At 41.9% G+C, this 27,584-nt stretch overlaps 4 non-coding genes and 1 gene segment (V, D, J or C); 1 reads left to right on the top strand and 4 right to left on the bottom strand.

Annotated features, from left to right (window-relative positions):
• Positions 1 to 2,976: 2,976 nt before the first annotated feature.
• LOC132883876 (T cell receptor alpha variable 25-like) lies at positions 2,977 to 13,056 on the bottom strand. The segment is given in 3 exon segments: positions 2,977 to 2,988; positions 3,309 to 3,601; positions 13,017 to 13,056. Coding segments are annotated over 3 exon segments (345 nt in total).
• A 6,723-nt stretch (positions 13,057 to 19,779) lies between these two features.
• On the bottom strand, positions 19,780 to 19,852 carry trnaf-gaa (transfer RNA phenylalanine (anticodon GAA)). Its single transcript has one exon. It is a non-coding gene; the product is annotated as a tRNA-Phe (tRNA).
• Positions 19,853 to 22,173: 2,321 nt separating this feature from the next.
• On the bottom strand, positions 22,174 to 22,288 carry LOC132896005 (U5 spliceosomal RNA). The gene has a single exon (XR_009655901.1). It is a non-coding gene; the product is annotated as a U5 spliceosomal RNA (small nuclear RNA).
• A 1,509-nt stretch (positions 22,289 to 23,797) lies between these two features.
• LOC132897132 (U2 spliceosomal RNA) lies at positions 23,798 to 23,988 on the bottom strand. Its single transcript, XR_009656249.1, has one exon. It is a non-coding gene; the product is annotated as a U2 spliceosomal RNA (small nuclear RNA).
• Positions 23,989 to 24,835: 847 nt separating this feature from the next.
• trnad-guc (transfer RNA aspartic acid (anticodon GUC)) lies at positions 24,836 to 24,907 on the top strand. The gene has a single exon. It is a non-coding gene; the product is annotated as a tRNA-Asp (tRNA).
• Positions 24,908 to 27,584: the final 2,677 nt, after the last annotated feature.

The raw sequence follows: 27,584 nt of genomic DNA, 5'->3' as shown, positions 1-27,584 counted from the left end.
GCATCATAAAATGGAAGATATGACAAAAAGACTTAAGACAGTTGAGCAACTAGAATCCTACATTAGACAAGAATGGGTTAACATTCCTATCCCTAAACTTGAGCAACTTGTCTCCTCAGTCCCCAGACGTTTACAGACTGTTGTAAAGAGAAAAGGGGATGTCTCACAGTGGTAAACATGGCCTTGTCCCAACTTTTTTGAGATGTGTTGTTGTCATGAAATTTAAAATCACCTAATTTTTCTCTTTAAATGATACATTTTCTCAGTTTAAACATTTGATATGTCATCTATGTTCTATTCTGAATAAAATATGGAATTTTGAAACTTCCACATCATTGCATTCCGTTTTTATTTACAATTTGTACTTTGTCCCAACTTTTCTGGAATCGGGGTTGTATAAATAATCTGTTCAATTGGACATTTGAGCTTCTATTTGGAGGGTGGAGAAATGTTTATTCTTGAACATATCACACCTCTCCATGTTGGAAAGTCTTGGGCACAGACTCTAAACCGAGAATATTTAGGGTGTGATATTTAAATGACGATGATTTACAGATGCCACATTTATCAGTGACCAATCAGTCTTATGCCGTGATTGGCAAGATAGGAATGTTTCATGAATCACACATGAACACTGCCATATTCTGATTTCTACACTTGGACCTGGTTTCTATGTTTGATTGGTAAATGAGGGCCATTATACAAATTATTGGCATGTTGGTAACATTACCATAAGCCTACAGCTTTACATAGCCAGCTACTCTGTGGCATAACACACCAATTTGTGTGTAAGTTAGCTTATGCTGTTAAACTGTCCCTAGCTGGAGCTGTCTCTGGAAATGTCCCCATTTTTAACCATGACCACAAACCCGAAAAAAAAAAAAAAACATACTGAAACATTTACCAGATTTCAGCAGACGCCTCACATATTGTTTTGTGGATCACTTTAAGATGGGCTCAGGCCGATAGCAGAGATGTTCTAGAACACGTCTGGCCATAGCCTTTCCAGCATTTTGTTTGGTTGACCTGAGGAACAACTGTTTTAGCAGAGGGCTATAATCTTTGCCTAAACTCAAGTCATTTATTCAGCTTTGACAGACCACTTCATTCGCTCCTGGACAGGTGAACCATAGTCTTTTCTTGTAGGCCTAAGTGACATTGTTTGTCATCTGTTATTTAGCCTTTAAATGTGTAAGCTACATTTTGCGATGTTGTATATGACATAACATTGCTTGTCACACTGCAATGAGATGTAGCGGTTGACCTAATAAACCGTAGCCTACTGCAGCCAATGCTAGCAGGAGAAAGCTCAGTGAGCGCCAATCAGTCAGCTGAAGTTGTTGCTAGATGTAGCGTTGCTGTAACAGAAATCCAGCTGAGCTAAAATTTTAACAGTTTAAACAGCATAAGCTAACTTACACACAAATTGGTGTGTTATGCCATAGAGTAGCTGGCTATGTAAAGCTGTAGGCTTATGGTAATGTGACCAAAGTGTCAGTAATCTGTATAATTTGTTGTGATGTGTAGCGGACTACACATTTTGCACACTACACGGTTTGATTAAGGCTACTCATTTAGGTGAGGCCATCAGTTCAGCTTTGGCTACAATTTAGGCTACAAGAGATCGGGAATCATATGTATCCTCAATAATAATAATAATAATAATAATAATAATAATATTACCATACCTTAAAATTGCTTGTATTGAAGTAAACTGTTTATTTATATTGTGTAGTGTGTTTTGTATATTTTTAAATACATTGTCCATTACTAGTGGCAGATATGATAATTAATTTAACATATTTACTTTCATAAATCTAAAACATCTATTTCAGCTCACCTACAATTTAAGTCTATAAATGTAAACTATGTACCCATACCAGAGATTTTCACATTGTCTTTAATGAATGTAAACCTAAAGCAGTTGCAGAATCGGCCTACAGTGCACTCAGTGAGGAAAATGCCACTTTTTATGCAATGCATGATCAAAATACATGAAAACCAGAAATATTGCACCTTTTTATCACAAAGATGAAAACATTAGATGTTTTAATGATATTTCCACTGCTGAACCGAAAATGACCCCGGTTTTCTTCTCAGAAATCTGGTTACTTTATAATATGGCTCCAAAAATAGCTGGGAGAAAACCTGTGGGGAAACTGGTGTGTTTTTCCATAATTATTCTCTGTATGGATATTTTGTTTTGAATTCGGCAAATCTGTGTTTATTTACTGATCATCCCATGATCTCATGTTATTTCTCTCCTTTTTCTTCTTGCTTTGTTTCTTAAAGGAACAGTCCACCGTACTTCCATAATGAAATATGTTCTTCTCTGAATTGAGACGAGCTGATCCGTACCTCTCCGAGCTTTGTGCGACCTCCCAGTCAGTCAGATGCACTGTCACTCCTGTTAGCAATGTAGCTAGGCTCAGCATGGCCAATGGTCTTTTTTGGGGCTGTAGTTAGATGCGACCAAACTCTTCCACGTTTTTCCTGTTTACATAGGTTTATATGACCAGTGACATGAAACAAAGTTCAGTTACACAAATTGAAACGTGGCAATTTTCTATGCTATGGAAAGTCCGCACTATAATGGTACAACTCCTGAGTGAAGGTATCAATGCGCTGTCGAAGCGCGCAGAAGGTGTTAGTACGCCTGTCATTATAGTGCGGACTTTCCATAGCATAGAAAATCACCACGTTTCAATTTGTGTAACTGAACTTTGTTTCATGTCACTGGTCATATAAACCTATGTAAACAGGAAAAACGTGGAAGAGTTTGGTCGCATCTAACTACAGCCCCAAAAAATACCATTGGCCATGCTGAGCCTAGCTACATTGCTAACAGGAGTAACAGTGCGTCTGACTGACTGGGAGGTCGCACAAAGCTCGGAGAGGTACGGATCAGCTCGTCTCAATTCAGAGAAGAACATATTTCATTATGGAAGTACGGTGGACTGTTCCTTTAACTGCTTCTTAGTAGTTGTTCTTAACATATGAAAAAGGTTTATAAATAAAAAGTTTAAAAAAAAGAGAGAATTCAGTAAAATTAGGTTCGGAGAGCATGCAAATTATGGAACTTATTAGTTCACTTGTCTTCAGTATAATAAAACTGTTTTAATGTTTTATGATACTATTATACAACATGTGGCATCAGTATAATCCCTTTATAAATATTCAGAGAGAAAGTGAGATTCTCATCAAAAATTTCTCAAAATCATCAGCAGAACTGCCGACAGTATAAACAAAACTGTGTGAAAGTTTTTGTAGAGTGCAGTTGGATTTCCTGTCACTGTGGGCTCCAGAGCACAGTAGTATAGTGCAGAGTCTGATACAGCAGCAGAGGAGATGAGCAGATCCACTTCTTTCTTCTTTTCATCAACTTCAGCAGACATTCTTGGGGGACGGTTGGGACTTAGATCTCCACTTGGATAAATATAAAGAAGGAACTCAGGTGTAGATTTTGGATGCTGTCTGTACCATTGCAGGTTGTTGACTGTACCAGTGAATTTTCTGTAGCTGCAGGACAGAGTGACATCATCACCTTCATGTACAACTTCACGAGTGAAAAGTGGCTCTACTGAATCTGCCATGGAGTCACCTGTCATAGAGGACATACTGTTTTAACCTTTACATAATCAAGCCAGAACTACACAAGTCAGACCCACATTCTGCTGTTTCTTAACACCACACAGACTAATTAATTAATAATTCAACACATAATGTTTTTGAAAAAAAAATCTAAACTCACCAAGTGAAAGCCACAGACACATTAATATAACAGTGAACATGATGAATGGTCTTATCTGAATTAAACTATTCTGAGGACTTTCTGTAAGCTAATATGGAAACATCATAAAGGTTCAAGAAGCATCATGAAGCTCCGCCCCCACAACATCACATGACAGTGTCACTTACAGTGTTGTCAGATTGTTGAGTTGCTGCAGCATCCTGGCTTTACACTCAATTCAATTTTATTTGTATAGCACTTTTAACAATCCCCTCCTAGAACTGCCACCTTATTGTGGTGGAGGGGTTTGTGTGCTTGAATGATCCTAGGAGCTATGTTGTCGGGGGCATTATGCCCCTGTTAGGGTTTCCCAAGGCAGACAGGTCCTAGGTGACAGGCCAGACCAAGAGCAGTTCACCAAAAAACCCCTATGGAGGAAAAATCCAGGACCGTGACGTCGCCCGGTAGGACGCAGCCGGGGCCCCACCCTGGAGCCAGGCCCGGGGTTGGGGCTCGTATGCGAGCGCTTGGTGGCCGGGCCTTTGCCCATGGGGCCCGGCCGGGCTCAGCCCGAAGAGGTGACGTGGGCCCGACCTCCTGTGGGTTCACCACCCACAGAGGTAGCAGTAGGGGTTTGGTGCAGTGTGGATTGGGTGGCAGTCGAAGGCAGGGGCCTCGACGACCTGATCCCCGGACACAGCGGCTGGCTGTTGGGACATGGAATGTCACTTCGCTGGGGGGGAAGGAGCCTGAGCTTGTGCGGGAGGTTGAGAGGTACCGGCTAGAGATAGTCGGGCTCACCTCCACGCACAGCTTGGGCTCTGGAACCCAGCTCCTTGAGAGGGGCTGGACTTTCCACTTCTCTGGAGTCGCCCGTGGTGAGCGGCGGCGGGCTGGTGTGGGCTTCCTTATAGCTCCCCAGCTCAGCCGCTATGTGTTGGAGTTTACCCCAGTGAACGAGAGGGTCGCCTCTCTGTGCCTTCGGATTGGGGAGAGGGCTCTTGCTGTTGTTTGTGCCTACGGGCCAAATAGCAGTATAGAGTATCCAGCCTTCTTGGAGTCCCTGGGAGAGGTACTGAGGGGTGCTCAGACTGGGGACTCCATTGTGCTACTGGGGGACTTCAATGCTCACGTGGGCGATGACAGTGACACCTGGAGGGGCGTGGTTGGGAGGAACGGCCTCCCCGATCTGAACCCGAGTGGTGTTTTGTTATTGGACTTCTGTGCTAGTCACAGTTTGTCCATAACGAACACCATGTTCGAGCATAGGGGTGTCCATAAGTGCACGTGGCACCAGGACACCTTAGGTCGGAGGTCGATGATCGACTTTGTAGTCGTGTCATCTGATCTCCGACCCTATGTCTTGGACACTCGGGTGAAGAGAGGGGCTGAGTTGTCAACTGATCACCACCTGGTGGTGAGTTGGATCCGCTGGCGGAGGAGGAAGCTGGACAGACCTGGCAGGCCCAAACGTATGGTGAGGGTCTGCTGGGAACGTCTGGCCGAGCACTCTGTTGGGGAGGTCTTTAACTCCCACCTCCGGGAGAGCTTTTCCCAGCTTCCGAGGGAGGCGGGGGACATTGAGTCTGAGTGGACCATGTTCTCTACCTCCATTGTGGATGCAGCTGTTCGGAGCTGTGGCCGCAAGGTCTCCGGTGCCTGTCGTGGCGGCAATCCCCGAACCCGGTGGTGGACACCGGAAGTAAGGGATGCCGTCAAGCTGAAGAAGGAGTCCTATCGGGCCATGTTGACCTCCAGGACTCCTGAGGCAGCCGACGGGTATCGGCAGGCCAGGCGTGCTGCAGCTCGGGCAGTTGCGGAGGCAAAAACTCGGAACTGGGAGGAGTTCGGGGAGGCCATGGAGAAGGACTATCGGTCGGCCTCGAAGAAATTCTGGCAAACCGTCCGGCGCCTCAGGAGGGGGAAGCAGTACTCTGCCAACACTGTTTACAGTGCGGGTGGGGAGCTGTTGACCTCGACTGGGGACATTGTCGGGCGGTGGAAGGAATACTTTGAGGATCTCCTCAATCCCACCGTCATGTCTTCCACTGAGGAGACTGAGGCTGATGACTCAGAGGTGGACTCGTCCATTACCCAAGCCGAAGTCACTGAGGTGGTTTGCAAGCTCCTCGGTGGCAAGGCACCGGGGGTGGATGAGATCCGCCCTGAGTATCTCAAGTCTCTGGATGTTGTGGGGCTGTCTTGGTTGACACGCCTCTGCAACATCACGTGGCGGTCGGGGACAGTGCCTCTGGAGTGGCAGACTGGGGTGGTGGTCCCTCTTTTTAAGAAAGGGGACCGGAGAGTGTGCTCCAATTATAGGGGAATCACACTTCTCAGCCTCCCAGGGAAAGTTTACTCCAGGGTACTGGAGAGGAGAATTCGACCAATAGTCGAACCTCGGATCCAGGAGGAACAATGCGGTTTTCGTCCTGGTCGCGGAACACTGGACCAGCTCTATACCCTTTATAGGGTGCTCGAGGGTTCATGGGAGTTTGCCCAACCAGTCCACATGTGCTTTGTGGATCTGGAGAAGGCATTCGACCGTGTCCCCCGTGGTATTCTGTGGGGGGTGCTTCGGGAGTATGGGGTTCGGGGCTCTTTGCTAAGGGCTGTCCGGTCCCTGTACGAACGGAGCAGGAGTCTGGTTCGCATTGCCGGCAGTAAGTCAGACCTGTTCCCAGTGCATGTTGGACTCCGTCAGGGCTGCCCTTTGTCACCGGTTCTGTTCATAATTTTTATGGACAGAATTTCTAGGCGCAGCCAGGGGCCGGAAGGAATCCTGTTTGGGAACCACAGGATTTCATCTCTGCTTTTTGCGGATGATGTTGTCCTGTTGGCTTCTTCAAACCAGGACCTTCAGCATGCACTGGGGCGGTTTGCAGTCGAGTGTGAAGCGGCTGGGATGAGAATCAGCACCTCCAAGTCCGAGGCCATGGTTCTCGACCGGAAAAGGGTGGCTTGCCCTCTCCAGGTTGGTGGAGAAGTCCTGCCTCAAGTGGAGGAGTTTAAGTATCTCGGGATCTTGTTCACGAGTGAGGGAAGGATGGAGCGTGAGATCGACAGGCGGATCGGTGCAGCCTCCGCAGTGATGCGGTCGCTTTACCGGTCCGTCGTGGTGAAGAAGGAGCTGAGCCAAAAGGCGAAGCTCTCAATTTACCGGTCGATCTACGTTCCGACTCTCACCTATGGTCATGAGCTTTGGGTAATGACAGAAAGAACAAGATCGCGGATACAAGCGGCTGAAATGAGTTTCCTTCGCAGGGTGGCTGGGCGCTCCCTTAGAGATAGGGTGAGAAGCACAGTCACTCGGGAGGAGCTCGGAGTAGAGCCGCTGCTCCTTCACATCGAGAGGAACCAGCTGAGGTGGCTCGGGCATCTTTTTCGGATGCCTCCTGGACGCCTCCCTGGGGAGGTGTTCCAGGCATGTCCCCCCGGGAGGAGGCCCCGGGGAAGACCCAGGACACGCTGGAGGGACTATGTCTCTCGGCTGGCCTGGGAACGCCTCGGTGTTCTTCCCGAGGAGCTGGCCGAGGTGTCTGGGGAAAGGGAAGTTTGGGCTTCCATGCTTAGACTGCTGCCTCCGCGACCCGGTCCTGGATAAGCGGAAGAAGACGAGACGAGACGAGACTTTTAACAATAGACATTGTCACAAAGCAACTTTACAGAACTATATAAAAGCCAGATATAAATTTATGCCGACTGAGCAAACCTGAGGTGACAGTGACAACTCCTGAGATGACAAAAGGAAGAAACCTTGAGGGAACCCATCCTCATTTGGGTGATAACAGACAGTGTGATTATAAATACCTCACTTCTATAACTGTGTCCTATATAGTGAAAAGGGGCAACTGGGTAACCAGGAAATTCATTGTAGCTTTGGCATGAAGTCTATTTTGTTGAAGTTATCAGCTGCTTAATAATTGAGACTTGAATGCAAAACTGTTCATGGCAACTGCAGTCCTGAGCCATCGTAGCAAAACTGTTTTTCTCCAACACTATCTTCTAAGTGGATCTTTAGGCTGTCCATAAGGGGTCATCCTCCACAGAAGTGAAGTGATGAGAACTAAGTAACGCATCCGATCATCATCACTGGTATCTCAGGAGTGGCATGTGTAGCACGAGAGAGAGAGAGAGAGAATACAGATTTTTAAGTATGCTCACTGTCATGTAATGGTTACGAACAGTGAACATTGTGTGCTGAGTGCAAGTGGGGACTCCAGCAAGACTAACTATGATGGCAGGCCCGCCAACAGGGGGGGACAAATGGGTATGTTGTCCCGGGCCCAGGAATGGGGGGGGCCCAGAACTGGGCTCTCATGAAGTTGCGATTATTTTATTTCATTTCAAAATGTGTTGATTTGGGGGAGAAATGTGCTATATTTGCATTCAATAAATGATTTCTAGATCTTTTGCCTTTATTGTCTTTGAAAAAGGTGTCAAGAACCCCCTACCACCCCTAATGCAAAAATGGTTTGGTCTGACTCTTTGATTAAGGGGAAAAAAAACGACATCGTTCGATCATAGCGCTTCGACAATCAGCGTGCGTGCTATTTGCCAACATGCACAAGTCAGGAGCACAGAAAAGAAAAGAGAAAAAGAGAGGAAGAAACCAAGAGACTCAGGTGCTCACTGCATAAATATTTTAAAAAGATTTGGATGATGCAGCAGGTACTAGCAAAGGCAGTGGGGCAGCTGAGCCAGGTAAGACACAGCCAACTTTTTCCAGCCCCGTAAAGTAACCCCAACCAAGGCACGCGTGGCACGCAATTCATGTTACAAACGAGGGGAGAGCAAGTCACACTGAACACCATATCAAACGCACAGGGCATTGAATCATTTCATAACCCCAACGGCTTAATAACATTGTGTTTCATATATCTGATTGAAGCTAAGAATATTCACATTAGCCCGCAATCATATCCCGCCGTTTCTTGAGCGGTGTGTTCTTCTCTGCTTTTCACACTGGACAGTACGCACGCACAGTATACTATGTTCGCCCCCAGGCCTGCCCGAAATCCCCTGTCCATCGCTGCTCCTTCAAGAGCACCCCAATCATGTGAGTAGAGACTGGGATAAGAGAGGTGGGTGTGTATGTGGGTTGACCCGGGGGGGGGCCATTCAGAGCATTTTGTCCCGGGCCCAGCCAAAGCTGTCAGCGCCCCTGTATGACGGCATAACTAAAAGGGAGAGTCAGAACGTAACAGAGACTTGAGGGTGTACAGAAGGCCATACAGTCAACAAACCTCAATGAACGTGTAAGGGGGGCAGCATCCAAACATCCCATTTTACCATTACATTACATTACAGACATTTCACGGATTGATGTATGTGGCAGTGGGGGCGTGGTCAAGCGTCGGTCTGTGACAGGAGGGCGGAGTCAGGGAAGGTAAGTGGCAGAATCACTACACCTGATGTTAGTTAACCTGTGTTTGTGTGTCTTTCCCAGGGACCGCACCCTATATAAGGAGAGAGAGAGCAGAGGAAGAGAGCTCTCTCCCCGACCAGATGACTTATGTGTGTGTGTGTGTGTGTGTGTGTGTGTGTGTGTGTGTGTGTGTGTGTGTGTATGCGTGTGGCTGGTAGAGTGTGTTTGCGACTGAAAAGTGCAAATAAAAAGAGTTTTTGGAACTCAGTTCTGGCCTGCCATACTTCTGTGCTCCACCCACCTGCTCTGATTACCACAATCAGGTGTAGTGATTCTGCCACTTACCTTCCCTGACTCCGCCCTCCTGTCACAGACCGACACTTGACCACGCCCCCACTGCCACAATGTACAACATACCCAGAGCAGCCTGTGGAGCAGTTGGGGGTTAGGTGCCTTGGTCAAGGGCACTTCAATACACTCTTCAAAGCACTTATCAAAACACTCTCTGCCCAAGAACCCTCCATATCTGCTACTTTACATAATAAAAAGCTGTTAACAAAAGGCTTGACTAAGCAAATATATTTTCAGCCAAGACGTAAACAATGAGACTGTGTCTGAGACCCGAACACGACTTGGAAGGCTGTTCCATAACTGGGGGGATTTGTGAGAGAAGCCTGTCCCTCTGCTGGGGCCTTAACTATTTGAGGTACCAACAGATAGCCTGCACCTTTTGATCTTAGTCATTGTGGCAAGTCATGAAGGACCAGAAATTCATTCAGGTACTGTGGTGCAAGATTAAGCACATTTAGTGCTTTATAGTTCAATAGTAGTAGTTTATAATCAGTGTGAAATTTGATTGGGAGCCAATGCAGTGTGGATAAGATAGGGGTGATGTGGTCATACCTTCTAGTTCTAGTAAGGACTCTTGCTGGAGCTTGTTTATGCACCTGTTAGATCATTCAGACAGTAAGGCATCACAATAATCCAACCTAGAGGTAACAAAAGCATGAACTAGGCTTACTGCATTTCTTACCTGAGCAATATTTCTGAGATGAAAGAAGGCTATAGTAATATTATCTACATCCAGCCTCACATGGGGAACCTGTCCTGAGCACATTGAAGCAAACACATACTGAAAAGAGGGAATTAATGTTTAGTCATTTTAATGTATAAACTACACTCAGGTGGCACAGAGGTGCAGTGTCACTGTCGCCTCACAGCAAGCAGGTTCCTGGTTTGAACATACCAGTCAATCGGAGGTCTTTCTGTGTGGAGTTTGCATGTTCTCCTTGTGCCTGTGTGGGTTTCCTCTGCATGCTCCAGTTTTCTCCTACAGTCCAAAGGATGAGGTCAACTGGCTTCTCTATAGAGATATTGCTCGTATGTATGAATGTGAGTGTGAATGGCTGTCTGTCTCTCTGTGTTAAGCCTGCGATAGACTGGTGACTTGTCCAAGATGTACCCAGCTTCTCCGTCAGCTAGGATTGGCTCCAGCTCACTGACGACCCACAATGGAAATGCAATATAGAAAATGGATGGAGGGAGAGAAAAATATACTCTAATAATTACAGAATTGAATATTTTAATTATGTGTTTTTGTAGTGCCTCAACATTAGGGTCCTCGGCCCCAAAAGAGAATATATTAGAGAGAAAAGAAGCACAGAGACTTTTTTATTTGTTTTTTGCATAACAAAAATTTTCTGAGGTGTTTCGCTGCTGGTCTTTCAAAGATGCCAACAAGCCATTAGGCTTTGGAAGGGAGTGGTACATGCTGTGTGTGTATGTGTGTGAGATATTTTTGCATTAAATGAACTGATATTCACTTTGAATGCGAATTTGTTTGGTGTCTTGCTTTCTCCATGTGTCATATGTGCAGCAGCAGGCAGTTAGAGCTGCTAAGTGGAAGAGAATACTTAAGCTTTATTTCACAGTTTAGTCATCCGTGGACAGTTATGTTGTTTTATCAGAATGGTGTCTCTGAACTTAACTGAGTTACTAAGAGTAACCAGAGCAGGGGTTCGGATAATATATATGCAGTGTGTATGATAGAAGACCAGGTATACTCTGTCACAGAGGTTTTATTGTGAAAAGTCGTGTTGTTCATCAAAGAACTGAACATCTCTGGAGGATGTGAGCAGGATTGTGTGGTTCTCAGTACTTTGCCCACAATAAGATAACTGACTCCTCCATCTAGTGTTCACCAAGGAGAAAAACCTTTATACATTCATAAATGTTTACTACACAAACAGTGTATACATTATAGAAAGACAAAATAGTTATGAGCTTTCGAAAAAATACAGTACAAGTCACATTTTTGGACTCACCTAATTCAAATGGATTTTTTTTTATTCATGAAAAGACACTTCATGTCATAAAGTCATGATGGACTGTCGTTTCTCTTTACTTAGGTGAGCGGTTGCTGACAAAATATGGATTACTACCAGTGTCGAATAGAGCTACTTACTGTATTTTTATTATTTACTATTTACTGTTTGATATCAAACACATTAAGAAGGCAAGGAATTCCACTAATTAACTTTTGACGAGGCAACACCTGTTAACTGACTCCCTCATGAAGCTGGTTAAGATAATACCAATAGTGTGCAAAGCATCATCATGTGCCATGTGTTATTTCATAGTTCTGATGTCTTTAGTATTGTTCTACAATGTAGAAAAGAGTCAAAATATTCGGATTCCCACAATATACAGTTTCAGTATTATATATGTGGATTTAATACACTCAGATAATGACATGCCCTTCCTCAGGACAATCCAACAGTGTAATTACTCCAGTCAGAACAGAGAGACTCATGGGTCCACAGTCATTGTGGAATTCTGGTATGAGGATTGAGCCAAGCCTTGTCTTTAGTGCACTGGCTATTGAGGAATATGGAATTGTACCATGAGAGTACAAAGATTTATTTTTAATAAAAATGACATAACGTCACACCACAGGGAAACACTTTCAGCAGAGGAATTGTAAAAATGTGATAATTTGATGATTATTTGTTTTACTGGCAGCACTGTGACACATGTGCAGTTTTACATGTTCATCCCACATGGGTTCTTCAGTTTCTTTCCACCTCCAAAAAAACAAGACTGTAGGGAATTTGCTGGGATAAAATGCCCCTAGGTGTGAATGAGTGTGTGAAATGGTCTGTACATTGTGCTCTGCGAAGGATTGACATGCCATTCAGGGTTTATTCCCACATTATGCCCAGGAGATTCCAGTACAGGCTCCATAATCACCACGACCCTGACCAGCATATAATGGTTACCAAAGAATGAATTCTGTCTCTTAATAATGTAACATCTGGCAAAAATATAATCCCTTTATAAATCTTCAGAGTGAAAGAAAGATTCCTGCCAAAATTTTCTCAAAATCATCAGCAGGACTGCCTACAATATAAACAAAACTGTGTGAAAGTTTTTGTACAGTGCAGTTGGATTTCCTGTCACTGTGGGCGGCAGAGCACAGTAGTATAGTGCAGAGTCTGATACAGCAGCAGAGGAGATGAGCAGATCCACTCGGTTATTTCCTTCAACTTTAGCAGACATTCTTGGGGGACGGTTGGGACTTAGATCTCCACTTTGAAGAACATAAAGAAGGAACTCAGGTTTAGATTTTGGATATTGTCTGTACCACTGCAGGGTGGGATTATAGCTTGTTTCATATTTGCAGGACAGAGTAACATCACCACCTTCATGAACAACTTCATTAGTCAAAAGTGATTCTATTGACTCTGCCATGGAGTCACCTGTCATAGAAAGGAGAATATAATGTTTTAAACCTTTACATAATCAAGCCAGAACTACATAAGTCAGACCCCCATTCTGCTCTTTTTAACACCACACAGACTAATTAATCACTAATTCAACACTTAATATTTCTGAAGTCACAGAAAAATGTTAACTCACCGAGTGAGAGCCACAGACACATGAATATAACAGTGAACATGACGAATGGTCTCAGCTGAATGAGAATATTCTTTCTGTGCTCTGATATATTAAGCTCATAAAGGTTCATGAAGCTCCGCCCCACAGCATCACATGACAGTGTCGCCAATGTTATTGACTGATTGATGATTCTTACTGAATAATCCTAGCTTTACATTCAGCCTCAGATATGGAACCTGATTTTAGCACATTGTAAGCAAATGCAAACTGGAAGCAGAAACAGCTAATAGTCAAAACAATGCAGTGGAAATTATTTAATTTTAAAACCAATTATTATTCAATAATTAGATCATGATTTAAAAAAAAAAAATCAGGTTTCTGTTAGACAGTTGTGGTGAACCTTTGGCAATGTTGCCGCAAATTTGTGGCAAGGTCGTATTTTCACATGTAAATTAATTTTGTGGCAAACCTCTGGTGCATTTGTAGCTAACTTTGTGGAAAACTTACGGCAAACAATTGATTCCTAATTCTATTTTTTGCCGCAGGTTTGCTAGAATGTTTGCTGTTTGCAGCAAATTTGCTGGCTGTGAGATGAGTGCTCAGGGACTGTGTACAAAGTGCAACACCGAAAAGATTTACGACAAAGAAATTCAACAACTTCACTCTTACACAGTGTAGCATCACCAACATCACTGCACATATCGATTATTATTATTATTATTATTATTATTATTATTACAGAAAATATTAAATAAACACAGTTATATCAACAACACAAAAAGCAAACTAGTGAAAGAAAAAAACTAATTTGTTTGCTGCACTGATACAATTCGCCACATGTATGAATGAGTATGTGCATTGTGGCAAGTTATTTCAATGATTTTCCTCAAATAAATATTAATTTCCTCTGATTTTATTCAGGAAAGTTCATATAGTATAATTATGTAGCACAAAAGTGAAACTGTGATTGCACCAGTGCAAGCAGAAATCATCGTGTTCCCAAATAAAATAATATAGATATTTAGGCGCTGCCTAAAAGTGGAGCTCCTGATGAGTGTATAAGCAAAATATTTACAAGGACACAAAATCAGCCTGACTAGAATAATAATGTTATAGCATATGAACCATCAAATTGTGCAGTGTAGTGGATTTTGTGTCAATAAATTGCTGCATTGTCTTGTCACATTGACACCAAAAAAGAGATACACATCACAGTTATGAATACATATTTATTCTTTCTTTGACACCGCATAACATGCGCCAGAAACAACACCATGGCATTATTATGGTGCGACTCTGCTGGGTGCCTGGTGGACAGCAGGGACCCAGCGCTTTCACTTTATAGCATTATTGTATAGTTATAATTGAATATCAAACTTGATATGTCAAACAGTTTTCTGGTTACATCTTTCAGAGTTATTGGTCTGGGAAGTTTGAATCTGTGATTATATTTCCAACTTTACTGCAGTTCAACCCACGCATGAAATAGAACTTGATTAAACCATGTTAATGAGCCATATTACCCAGTTTATTCTCCACACACCTCATTCAAACCCTTGGTTCACAAATGAGTTTAAAGTTATCACATTATAATGTGAAAAGTTTCACGTTTTAACAATATAAATTATCATGTTATAATGTAAAATGTTTCATGTAATAACGTGAAAATATATTGTTATAGCATGAAAGATATATTGTGATAATAAATTTTTCACAGTATGATGTGATACTGATTTTTTTTTTTTCTGGTGTGGCATCAATACGCTGCTGTATTTTATACAGTGTCCTTCTTGTGTCAGGAATCTTCAGAACTTTTGCACATGCAAAGAGAAAATAGTCACAATATTTCAGCTATTTGTTTTAGTCATGAGACACTCAAGTCTTGCCCTAGAGCAGGGGTCACCAAACTTTTTTCTCTGGGGGCCACATTGTCGTTCCTGACTGTGATGGGGGGCCGGGGTCGGGTCAGCTATATAACATAGAATTGTATGACCCAAACAAATATGACCACCAGCAGGCCTCATTGTGTAGTAGAAATTACTAGCCTGGCACGGCCATCCCCACTACTATATCCCCACTACTATATCCACACTACTATATCAACACTTGATCCCTGGCACATATTTGTTTATCTTTACTAGTGGTTTGCAAAAGTAGTAATTGAGTCTTCACACTTTGTTTTAATTTGAAATACCACAGATATTCCATTTATTTATTTTCTAATAAAAATAACATCAAAGCTGTCAAGGTAAGAAACATCTGCCTAGTTGAGGTGATTGACACTGGCAAAGGTGAGTGGAAAATTATAAATTGTAGGTAGGCCTGTTGATATTATTAATAATATTCATACTAATTGTGTGCAGCACTTAATAAAGGTCAAATAAATAGGCCTATAAAATAAATACATTTAAAAAAACAGTGAAATTATAATAATATGAGCAATAGATCACAGCAGTTGTGCTGTGTCCTGCACGTCATTGCTCTCATCCATGGCCAAAGCAAAAAACTCCAATTCTGACGCTCTCTCGTTCAGCTGGTCATACACGTTGTCCCCCAAATCTTCGGTTCGCCTGGTCATAGTAGGTGTGGAGAGACTCACCGCGTTGAGCACATCCTTCTTGTCGGGACACACCTCCTCGGCCACAGCAAGCATGCATACTTTAACAAAGTCCCCATCAGTAAACGGCTTTCCATGGGTAGCTAGTAGGTGAGCTACCTTATAGCTAGCTCGGACAGCAACCTGGTTGATCTGGGTTTGGCGAAGGAATACATTCTGTTGTGCAGCCAGTCCGCATTTCATCCTCCGAATCCTGTCTTCTCTTGTTTGCCCTCGCAAACTAGCATACTGTTTGTGGCGGGTTTCGTAGTGACGACGCAGATTATATTCTTTGAAAACCGACACACTTTCTTTACATACAAGACAAACTGCACGGTCCTTACACTGAACGAAAAAATAATCGGTGGGCCACTGTTCTTTAAAAACTCTGCACTCTCTGTCAACTTTCACTTACCGTTAGCCATTTTGCTGTCCTGAACACTGACAGTTCTCTGCGCGTGCGCTGCCTGTCACTGCTTGAGCGCGAGCATATGACGAAAATTCAGAAAATATGAATAGTTCATTTTATAACTAAATATCAATTTTAATTGGTAAAATCAACAAAATACAAGCTGCAGACATTTTGTTATTATTTGCCAAAAAGCAATTTATAAAAATAGGCCATGACCACTTTTGGGGATTGCCTCATAGGGCCGGTTCAAGTGGTGGGAGGCAGAGGGGCTGGGGGGGCCGGTCAAAGGGGGGTGGCGGGCCGGAGTCGGCCCGCGGGCCGTAGTTTGATGACCCCTGTTCTAAATCATCCTCAGATAACTAACCAAAGATTGAGGACAAATCTGAAGAGCTTTCGTGTCTTTTTCAAAAGAATCGGTATCAAGAACCCACACCACTGCAGAGAATAGTGTAGAGTCCATGTGGAAACGAAAGAAGGTTCTGGCTCAAATGACGTCATGTGTGCAGCGCCGCCGACCTGTAAATCGCTGCGATCTAATAATGGCGGACAAGCTTTTAGTGATTTTTGGAACAGAATTCAGATGCAAAAATATTTTTTGAAGATTAACCTTTGAAGGATATAATGCAATTCCAGCAGCATGTAGACACAACTTTTTGTGGCTTGTTTAGCTCGTTGGTCTAGGGGTATGATTCTTGCTTTGGGTGCGAGAGGTCCCTGGTTCAAATTCTGCCCGAACCCAGGTTTTACCTTAAATGGTCAATCTGAACTGCTGGGGACATGGATTTCACTTAGCTGCATCATTCCAAAAGCACGAGTTTAATGAAAGTTACATCAACAAATCCCTGGTTTTCTGTGTGTGATGTGCTCAAATACACTGTAAAGTTGGTGGATAAATAAAAAAAGGTTTTTGCGTCTGAATTCTGTTCCAAAAATCACTAAAAGCTCGTCCGCCAGATCGCAGCGATTTACAGGTCAGTGGCGCTGCACGCATGACATCATTTGCACCAGTCCGTTCTTTTGTTTCCACACGGACTCTATCCTACTCTCTGCAGTGGTGTGGGTTCTTGATACTGATTCTTTTGAAAAAGACACGAAAGCTCTTCAAATCCATCCTCAGTCTTTGGTTAGTTGTCTGAGGATGATTTAGAACCTGTAGCCACGGAGAAAGAGGCGGACGAATACACAAGCCAAGTCACTCGTGAAGAAGAAGAGCAACAACTGCGCCAGCTGTTTTCTGGAACCCAGGAAGTTAATACATGGTACAAATCATAGTTTGCTATTTTTTTCCTGATTTGGTGTTCAACTTTCACAGTTATGATACAGCAGTGTCTCTTTGTAATTGTCATTTTTGTAAGCTCACTTGCTCGGCAGAAGGCTCAATAATGGCAGTAAATAGTCACTTACTCTCACTTTACAGTGCTGGAGTTGCAGGAGCAAGTGGCGCACAACAGGCAGGAATTTGTTCGGATTCACCTCCAAAACTAAGTTGCTCATAAAACTACCAACCTTTTCTGGTTCTAACAGAACCAGTTAGGACCATGTAGACCCTTTCTGTTTTGTGCTACAACGTGAAGTGGGGGGTGCAATTACCGTTATTTATTTTTTACCAAAATCATCGTATCTCTGCAACCATAAAATATTTTTTCCCCAAAATTCCAAACCCTATGATCTTCTTGCGGTGTCCCTTTACAGAGAGCTGATTTTAAGGTGAATTGAACCTGTTTGAAATTTTAAGGTAAAGTCCCTACAATAATCACGGAATTGGTGTGAAGGAAAAGGCCATTGCAAGATTAATTTATAATTTATCACTCTGTGATAAACTTCCCTGTGTATTTCTGAATCTTGTCGTTGCCTTTTTGTCCACTGAAACAGGTGTGATGTTATATTGCATCTAAAAGCATGATTTCTATATAAAATAAATAGACATGCCATCCTGCTATTTCTTTCAACTAACTCATTGGGTTTTTTCTGTATTTATAGGCTCTGAAAGAGATTCTCTCACAACATGAGCAAAATGTACACTGTTCAATTAATACTGTACCTTCAGCTACTATTAACACATCATATCCATCTTTTGTCAAATACTGCCTGGAAACACAATAAACTCTCTCAACAACCTCTCTCTTCTCCTTTTGGTATTTCACTCAAGTGTGCTATAGCCAAAGCAGCTGGAGCATCTGTGTCTACTGTTGTACAAATAGCAGCTCCTCCTTCTTCAAATACTGCATCAGGCACAAACACAAACAGCCTTTACGCCCTCTCCTTCAACTACAGCATTGGGGTTCTAATAAAAAAATTAATTGCAGTAACTGATTCTGCAGTGCCAAATACATTACTATTTCTGAAATGTGATCAGGAAATTTTACTGGATCACAGCAGATATATATTGGGGCATGTGCCCCAGTAAAATGGGTCTAGCGAGCCAATGGACAACTTATAAATTCAAGCAACAGGCTAAACACAAGCTTAACACTTACTGTGCGGTGAGCTCTTTGGGATGGCACTTCTGACTTTTGTTTCCAGATCGTAGGAACTGCTCCACATACCAGACAGACATCGCTCAAATCCTTCAATGTGAATCTGCCTCACAAATTTATCTTTTACAAAATGCACGGAGCAGACACCAAACCGTCCTGTCGGCTTGAAGTTACCTCTCTTGGTTGGTACAAATCAAACCCATTCATTCTGCAAGTGTCCTGCTGACTTTGTGCTACAATGGATCAAAATTCTTCTTTTTTAATCGGCTACACCTGAACAGCCTTGAAGGACACACCCTTTAGGAGGCATGCTTTGGTTTTAGCTTTGTTGCAGAATTTTTAAAAAAGTTTAAAATGTGCTACACTTTGTAAAGCAGATGAAGCCGGAAATGCCACGAACTTTCAAGCGTTTTGCATATGACATCACTTCTTTGAATGAACAGTAACTTATCAGGAACGCGTTCGTGTAATGGTGTAATGGCGGATTCAAAGAGCCAAACTTTACCAACTAAACAGAACATGTTCCCGGTCTTGTATTAAGATACATTTGAGGCAGTAAACTATTTAACATGTCTAGTTTTATAAAGTATAATTTCCAGGGGTAATGTAATTTTCATAAGACGAACACTTTAACGGAAACAAAGGGTTTGGGACATGACAGCTTGCTTGACCAAAAGGGCCCTGTAGTTGAGACAATCTGTGTACACTGCAAAAAATGATCTCTTGTTGAGAGAAAATATCTTTAATATGGGTGAATTTATCTATTATTTCTTATTAGAAGTTTACTAGAACTCAAATAGAAGATTATTTAGCTTACTTTGAGATGTTTTTACTAATTTCAAGCCTTAAATTTTCTTATTCTATTGGCAGATAATTTTGCTTCTTTCTAGAATTGAATGCTTAAAATGAGCAAAATTATCTGCCAAAAGAATAAGAAAATTTAAGGCTTGAAATTAGTAAAAACGTCTCAAAGTAAGCTAAATAATCTTATTTGAGTTCTAGTAAACTTCTAATAAGAAATAATAGATAAATTCACCCATATTAAATATATTTTCTCTCAACAAGAGATCATTTTTTGCAGTCTATATTACAAGCTGCAAACAAAGGCTCTACAGATATTTGACCTCACATCACTGGAGTCAAAATCCACAGTGCTAACCATTACACCATGGAACAGAGGGCAAGTTGCTTTCACCACCAAATTACTAGCATATACTGACCGCGACCTGGCAAAAAAAAAAAAAAAATCAAACAAACCCTTGGTCAAAGGCTTAAACAAACACACACCACAGTCCTCAATGCCGAAACCCAGGATTGAACTAGGGACCTTTAGATCTTCAGTCTAACGCTCTCCCTGCTGAGCTATTTCGGCAAGAGCAGTTACCAGCTGTGTAGTCATGTCCCCGATATAAACATTAGTAGTTGCTAAATCCAATCAGTAAGGTCTCATGATGTTCCTTTTTAACCAAAATCTAATGAAATATAAAGTGATTAAAATAATATATAGTATCATCTGGAAGTATGACATATGTAATGTGCTAATTGATTAATGAAACTCTTTTATGTTGTTGGCAATTTGTTTTATTCCAAGCGTGTTTTTAATTAAATGAACAAAAGTTCACATGAAAGAATGAGCAAATAATAAGCTAAATAATGAGGTAAATGTGTTCTCTGTGCTCGCTCATTTCACTGTTACCCCCCAATCATGCAGTCTTGATTATTTCACTGTTATCCACAGTGCCAAGTGGGTAATGATCTCCCTTATAAGTGGACACAGAGAGAGAGAGAGAGGTTTTGATAGCTGGATCCACTCTGTGGGTCATAGAAGTGTTCCTGTAATACACTGGCGGCTCGTTAATAGGGGCAATTTGGGCGACGCACTCCCAAACAGGGAGGGAGATTTTTTTTTTTTTTAATCTACTCCTACTACCACGGCAACAGTAATGTCATTGTCCAATCAGGCTAAGGTCGCGCCTGGTGTAGCCACGCCCTTTTGGTGCGATTTCTGTCAGGTTCAGATTTGCCCCAAAATCTCCCATTGACACTAATGGTACGTACGTTTTTTTCGAAAATCCTGCTCCCAATGCATTTTCTATTGGGTTTCATGTGCTCGCAGAAGCACCGTGCTTACGTCATACGCCTGTTGTGCCGCGCAAGTGTTGCCAGATTGGTTTTAAGTGCATTTTGGCGGGTTTTGAACATAATTTTGGGCTGGAAAACGCAACTTGCATGGGAAATGTGTGAACATTCTATGAAGATGGCGGCGAGTGTTGAGTGCAACAATACGATAGCGTCTCTGAAAGAAGTTCCCTTTAGTCGTCGTACCAATGAGGAGAAAACAGCAATCAAACAGCTAGGACCTCCTAGACCGAATTTAAACATCAAGCAAGTGTCTACGAAGGGGGAGAAGACCTGCTCAAGAGGTTTTAACAAGAACTGGTACCACCGCAAAACTTGGCTAGCTGGCTGTGATGTAGTCAGTGCTCATTTTTGCTACCCTTGCGCTCTCTTCCACCCTGGAAGTAGCACAGCAGACGGTACAGTGATATCTGATATTTGAATTTCCTAGGCAAAAGTTGTTTGTGTGTGTGTGTGTGTGTTTTACCAATGGCAGTTTAACATTGCCATGTTTTTGTTTTACCAATGGCAGTTTAACATTGCCATGCTTGGAATATTTCAGTAGCCTCAAGTTCTCTCTGACTTGGTGTAAATTAAGCATATTTTCAGTTTTTATATATTGTACAGTATATGTGTTCATTGGAGCCAGCAGCACCTTACCTTTTTTCCAACTTGTTAAGCCAAGTTGCACTGACTACAAAACCTTGTGTAACCTTGTGTGTAGCTAAATAACTAAAGCCTTTTGTGTTCATTGACATGCTTGTAATACTTTAAATTTCCTTTTAAGGCATGGCTTTCTGGAGGAATTCTTGGGAAAAAAAACTGCAGAATTTATTTAGAATTATTTGATGTTAAAATGGTGCAATTCCATATAAAAAAAAAACACAATTAAGCTGTACATGTTTGTTTGATGGGTATGCTTTTCATCTTTTTCAAAACTTAAATAAACACTTGTTTTGGATTTATATCCTGCCACTTTAATTGCATTCTTTAGAATTGAAGAAATTAGAATATGTTTATAATTAAGAATGTGTCTACTTATTATAGAATACTGGAATAATATGAGAAAATAAACGAGTAATGTAATATTAATTGATTGTGATGCCAAATGTTTTGCTTTGAAGGCTTCATAATGAATCTTCCTTAGTTTTAGCCTGGCAAGCCAGACTAAATGTGAATATTTGCCACTCGTAGGCAAAAATATTTTTGGCGCTAGGCGGGTGGGTCTAGTTTACTAGGCTACCTTAGTTTGCCACCTTTAACTTGTTCAGTGTTGCCACCTAGTGGAGAGAAGAGATATTGTCTATATTGATATCTGAATTTACCAGGCAAAAACAAGTTCGGCCAATTGATTTGCTACCTAGGTCAATTTACTTCAGTCCTGTGGACATTTACGGTCCGTGTAGACATAACGGGGGAAAATTGCCCCCCCTGAAAAAAAATTCAGGAGCCGCCACTGCTGCAGGCTAATGGTCCAGCTGCTTGTTGAACATGGAGAAAACCAGGAAATGGGGAAAAGTTTTGGAGCTATACCAAAAGCTTGATATTTATCATCTTTGACCACCAAAAATGTTCAGCTCCCCCAGAGCAAAGCCTGTAAAAATAAGTTGATCTCATTTAACATTCCTCTCCACAGAAATCTTTAGAAAAAGGCGAAAGATTTATGTGTCAATGAAGAGAAACCTGAGCTACACTTAACACTGGATCAGGCTAGTGGCACTGTATAGAGTATTTTCACATGATGTCATCAAACCGAAAGTCAGCCATATTAGAGGCATTGGACACATGAACAGCAAAGCAAGCTTTGTGAATTTTTCAATAAACAAACCAAATAATGGTGAATTACTGCACAGTTTTGGGTTGCCACAATCGCTCAGATCTTGAGAAACATCTGCACTTCTACCGATTACCTAAAATAATCAAAACTCAGGGAGAGGAAACCAGAAAATTGTCAGAGGAGTGTCATCATGTCTGGCTTGCCAAACTAAACCAGGATCTGGCCGACAAAAATCCACACAACATAGTGTGTTCAGTTCACTTTGTATCAGGTCTGAGTTTTTTTTTTTTAATTTTAATCAATGACTTAAAATTAAGCATGACACCATATTTCTACTGTCTAGCCGTGATGGTGCTTCTGTATGTTCTCTTGAGAGTAAGCTAAAGTTAAAAATCACAATCAGCCATCTGCTGTCAGCTGAGGTAGGCCCACAGGGGATGTGCATGCATGACCTACAGTATATCACTGTACATGTAATGCACACAGTACACACCTTTGCTTTCACCAGACATTTGTCACCAAATTTCCGTGCTTTTCATTCCCTGGCTCAGTCACAGCACATCTGGTTATAGGCTTCTAGTCCCTTGAAACACTTCAGATCCTCAGCAGTATATGGACTTGGCAAATAAATTAAATAGCTGATGATGTCTGGGTATATTACAGCGGGCAGCAATGCATTGTCTTCACTCAGTTTCTCTCCCATTTCATATTTTTCCAGGCTGTTGATTAACTGCAGTTTCCCCAGATAGTAGGCTCTTACACTGGGCTCTAGGCCTTCTACATGCTTTCTAGCAGCTTCTGTCTTCTTATTGCAAGTTTCTTTAACCAATACCATTACAAAAAATGTGATTTTTTTTTCTGGATGAAATGCAAGCACTGTTTATGGAAATCAAAACCACCAACATGGCACACATCCAGAACTTTTGTGTTTTGGTGATGTTGGTGAAAACACTTGGAGGTCCAGAAAGCTGGTATAGGGTCAGGTGGCCTGGGCCAATCTCTTGCACCTTTACAGCTTTCTTAGCCATTGCAAACAGGCAGAGAAAGAAATAAGCCAATAAGTAAATAAAAAGAAAAAGAAGATAGGTGGTGTTGTGTGATCTCTCTCATGAAAAAGTAAAAGAAAGAATTACTGCAGACTCACAGTCCAGTTGCTTGTTAAGCAGGGAGAAAACCAGGAAATGAGAAAAGAGTCAGATCAAGCAAAAAAAAAAAAAAATATATATATATATATATTTCCCTTTTAAACAAAGTAACTATTTCTAGAGCTACTATAATGTCATACAAACACAGAATAAAAGAAACAAACCACAATCCTAGCTCTATATTTTTAAACACCTTTTTATTATTATTTAGAAAACATAAAATTAAATTGATTGACTGGAAAGAAAAAAAAAGTAGCTCATCTTTTCTTAGTTTTTAAACATAGGCACTATTCCTGGAGATACTGCAATACCAGGCTGATGCATGGAGCAGAAAGCGCAAGCCCTTATTCCAGCTCCCTGTTCTAAAAATCTGTTTAATATAACATTCTCATTTAGAGAACATATCAGATATTAAACTGATAAGAACAGATACTACACTTGATTTTAGCCAAAAGGCCGAGAAGCGATAATTTACTGTAGTGAACAGCTTTAAATAAACCACTTCCAAATATTAAACTCCAGGAAGGTAAACACAGCTAGACTCCGCCCCCAACAGCTGGATCCTTTTGAAGAGAGACATCGCCTTGGGGGGTCACAATATTCTGCTCCGCTGTGTTCCACCAAAAGAGATCCATCATCTCTCCAAAGCCCAGACTTTTAAAATTTGAAGTTTAGAACTGTAGTAATTCATTAATAATAATAATAATAATAATAATAATAATAATAAATTAATTTGATTAATTGAAAATCCTGCATGTGATGATGAACTCATTCTACCAATTTGCAAATGTGTTTTATTGGCTGTCGGGAGGGTGTATGTTCCTTTCCCTCATAAACGGCAGTAAAACCCATCCGGAGCCTTAAACCCTGCGTTCCATGAGGCTGCAGGGGGAGTCGCTCTCTTCTGGGGGAGCTGCAACTAGTTTAGAATGCGAGTTTAAGCTGAGATGTGATTGGTCTAACGGTAAAACAGCACGAGCGCTCGAGAACTTTTTTGATACGTTGAAAGCTTACAATTTTACTTGGCAACAGAGTGCATCTGAATTCTGATTGGTTGTTGTATCTGAATTCTGATTGGTTGTTGTTATATTATTGCCCTTCTGTTGTTCATGTCGTAAAGTCAAGGAGCCTCTAAACCGATAATATTTAGGATTGTGATATTGAAATGACAATGGTTTTCACCCACCACATTTATCAATGCCCAATCATTCTTACGCTGTGATTGGCAAGATACAAACGTGTCATGAATCACACGTGAACCCTGTCATACAGTGATTCCTACCCTTTCCATTGAGAAATGAGGGCTATTGCGTCATCCTCGTTAGTATAGTGGACAGTATCTCCGCCTGTCACGCAGAAGACCGGGGTTCGATTCCCCGACGGGGAGGCTTTAGCAATTTATTAACTTGTGCAGCAGGGGGATGGAGTGGTTTGCACTGTCGAACCACAGCAAGAAGGTTCTAATATTTCTGAAGTCACAGAAAAATGTTAACTCACCGATTGAAAGCCACAGACACATGAATATAACAGTGAACATGACGAATGGTCTCAGCTGAATGAGAATATTCTTTCTGTCCTCTGATATATTAAGATCATAAAGGTTCATGAAGCTCCGCCCCACATGACAGTGTCACCAGTGTTATTGACTGATTGATGATTCTTACTGAATAATCCTGGCTTTACATTCAGCCTCATATATGGAACCTGATTTTAGCACATTGTAAGCAAATGCAAACTGGAAGCAGGAACAGCTAATAGTCACAACTATGCAGCAACTGCCACCTTGCTTGTATTTTAGAGAGAAAAACTTTGTCATCTTGCAAACCATCTGAATCATCTGCACTTTCAGCCAAGTCAAGATCAAATTTCTTTCACCACATTCAAAACAGCAGTTAGTTGATTTGGTCATTGTTGCAAACAGTGCCAACCTATTTTAATTATGAGTCTCCTGAACCCAAAGTCTGCTTCCTTCACAAATCTCATACAGTATCTCAATATGGGAGCACAATTTCTTTCAGACATCCACTGGCAGCATCATATGCCTCTTCATCACTGGCTGAGGTGGTGGGATCAGGCAAAGGAGATCTTGTGGCTAAAATCATAGAATATCATCCCTCATAGTTCATAAGAAATGGTTTTGGCCTGAACAGCTCATAGTTTTGGCAAAGGTCCAATCCTTTGCATTTACATCTTAAATTATTCCTGGATACACATAGCCATCATATTTTACAACACACCGACATCCTTTGAGTTTTTCTGTGATTTCAGTGACCAGAGCAAAGGTTGCTTTTGCACCCATCACAGATTTCTGCGCACCCATGTTTGCAGCTCTCTTGGATGTGCTGTGCACTTGCAGTTATCTAGAGCTGACCAGAAGCAGCTGAGTTCTTGTCAGTTGATGTACCCTGGGGTGCTGGTGAACATCTGTTTCAGTAGGAAAGACTGTATGTTCGTGTTGCTATACAGATTATCCACATTATGTCAACAGCATACCTGTAGAACTGAAATTTACCAGGTGAATCTTCATGGTTCCACAGTGTCCAGCTGTTGGGGAATTAATTAACTGGCCTCACTCTCAAAGCTACACTGCTGCCTCCCCACTGTTTCTTATCTGGGATTTGCTCTCTCACAAGGGGAAAGAATACTGTCTGAGGACAGACAGCAAATTCTCTGTGAGCTCAAACCTCCCAGCACCCAGACAGGCATGCTAAGGTTCTTCGGTCTGGTCAACTACTGCAGACAGTGGATTCCTGACTGCACCATACAGTGGTGCTTGAAAGTGTGTGAACCCTTTAGAATTTTCTCTATTTCTGCATGAATATGACCTAAAACATCATCAGATTTTCAGATTTTGTGTGTGTGTGTGTGTGTCTGTTCAGTGCTTCCAACGAGTTAAATGCAGAGGAGCAATTTCATTGTGCTTGAGTGTACACAGAGGCAGAGCCAAACAACGTGAACATCCGGGGCTTAGCCCAGTGGGGGGTCTGGGGGGCCTCCCCCAGAAAATTTTGGATTTTTTAGATGCAATTTCCTACGTTCTAGTGCATTTTGGGGTGACCTGCTAGACATGGCAAATCGTAAATCCCTTCTGATTCATACACTCCATTCTCTGCACATTCTGAACAAGACAATACGATTTAATGAAAAGAAATAATAATCACTTAACTACTGACTTCTGTAAACATCAATGGCAAAATTGAGACTTTTAAATGTTTTACTAACTTTAAGTAGATTCAAATTAGGATTGCAAAGTGTTCGTTTGCTTTTTTGTTCGTTGGCTTTTTTGTATGTTAAAAGTGATATGCTCACTGTGAGCCCTCCCTTCATACAGCACCACTGCCCTATTTTACCCTCAATGCACAAATGGACTGACAGACCCAAATTCACTGCATTTTTACACATAATTAGACCTATGCATGTGACAGTAAAACTTCTTTACTCACTGACAAAAGGCCCATAATATTGTAGCTAAGTATACTGTTGCATGTCCTTTCCACTAGATGACAATGAAAGCTCAAGAATGGAGACCATTGTTAGCTAATGTACCACACATTCAAACCTTATCCTTCACCCTCCCAACTTTATAGACACACCTTGATCCATCAACCGATCTCTTCTTGCCTGATGAAAAGTAAAATTACATTTTTCATTATTTTTTTAAAGGAAGAGACTGAGAGGTTTTCTTCCCACAGAACTCTATTTAATGGGAAAAATAATAACAATGTATTTTAAAGGTCCCATGGCATGGTGGTTTGTTGATGCTTTAAACAGGCTCGTGGAGGCTTCCAGATGTTATATCCGTAGCCTTTCTCGAAATGAACCCTCGGCACGTAAATATAGCCTCCTGGGAGAAAGCCCCATTTCAGCGCTTTTCCCAGTGCGTCGTTTTGCTAATGAGAAGCAGGAGGCGGGGAAGGGTAGAGGGCGGGCCATGGGGGGAGGGGGAGGGGCTTGACCAAGCTGCGCACACACATACTCGCTGCTATCAGCACCTGTAGCCACGCTGCTAAGACAAAACCCCGTTTTCCCTCGGACTCCTTTCGTAAACTCAACGTGACACAGAG

The sequence above is a fragment of the Neoarius graeffei genome, chromosome 1 (genome assembly GCF_027579695.1).
Source record: "Neoarius graeffei isolate fNeoGra1 chromosome 1, fNeoGra1.pri, whole genome shotgun sequence".
NCBI lineage: Eukaryota > Metazoa > Chordata > Actinopteri > Siluriformes > Ariidae > Neoarius > Neoarius graeffei.
Note: the sequence above shows the minus strand (reverse complement) of the source record. Positions and strands in the feature narration are given on the sequence as shown.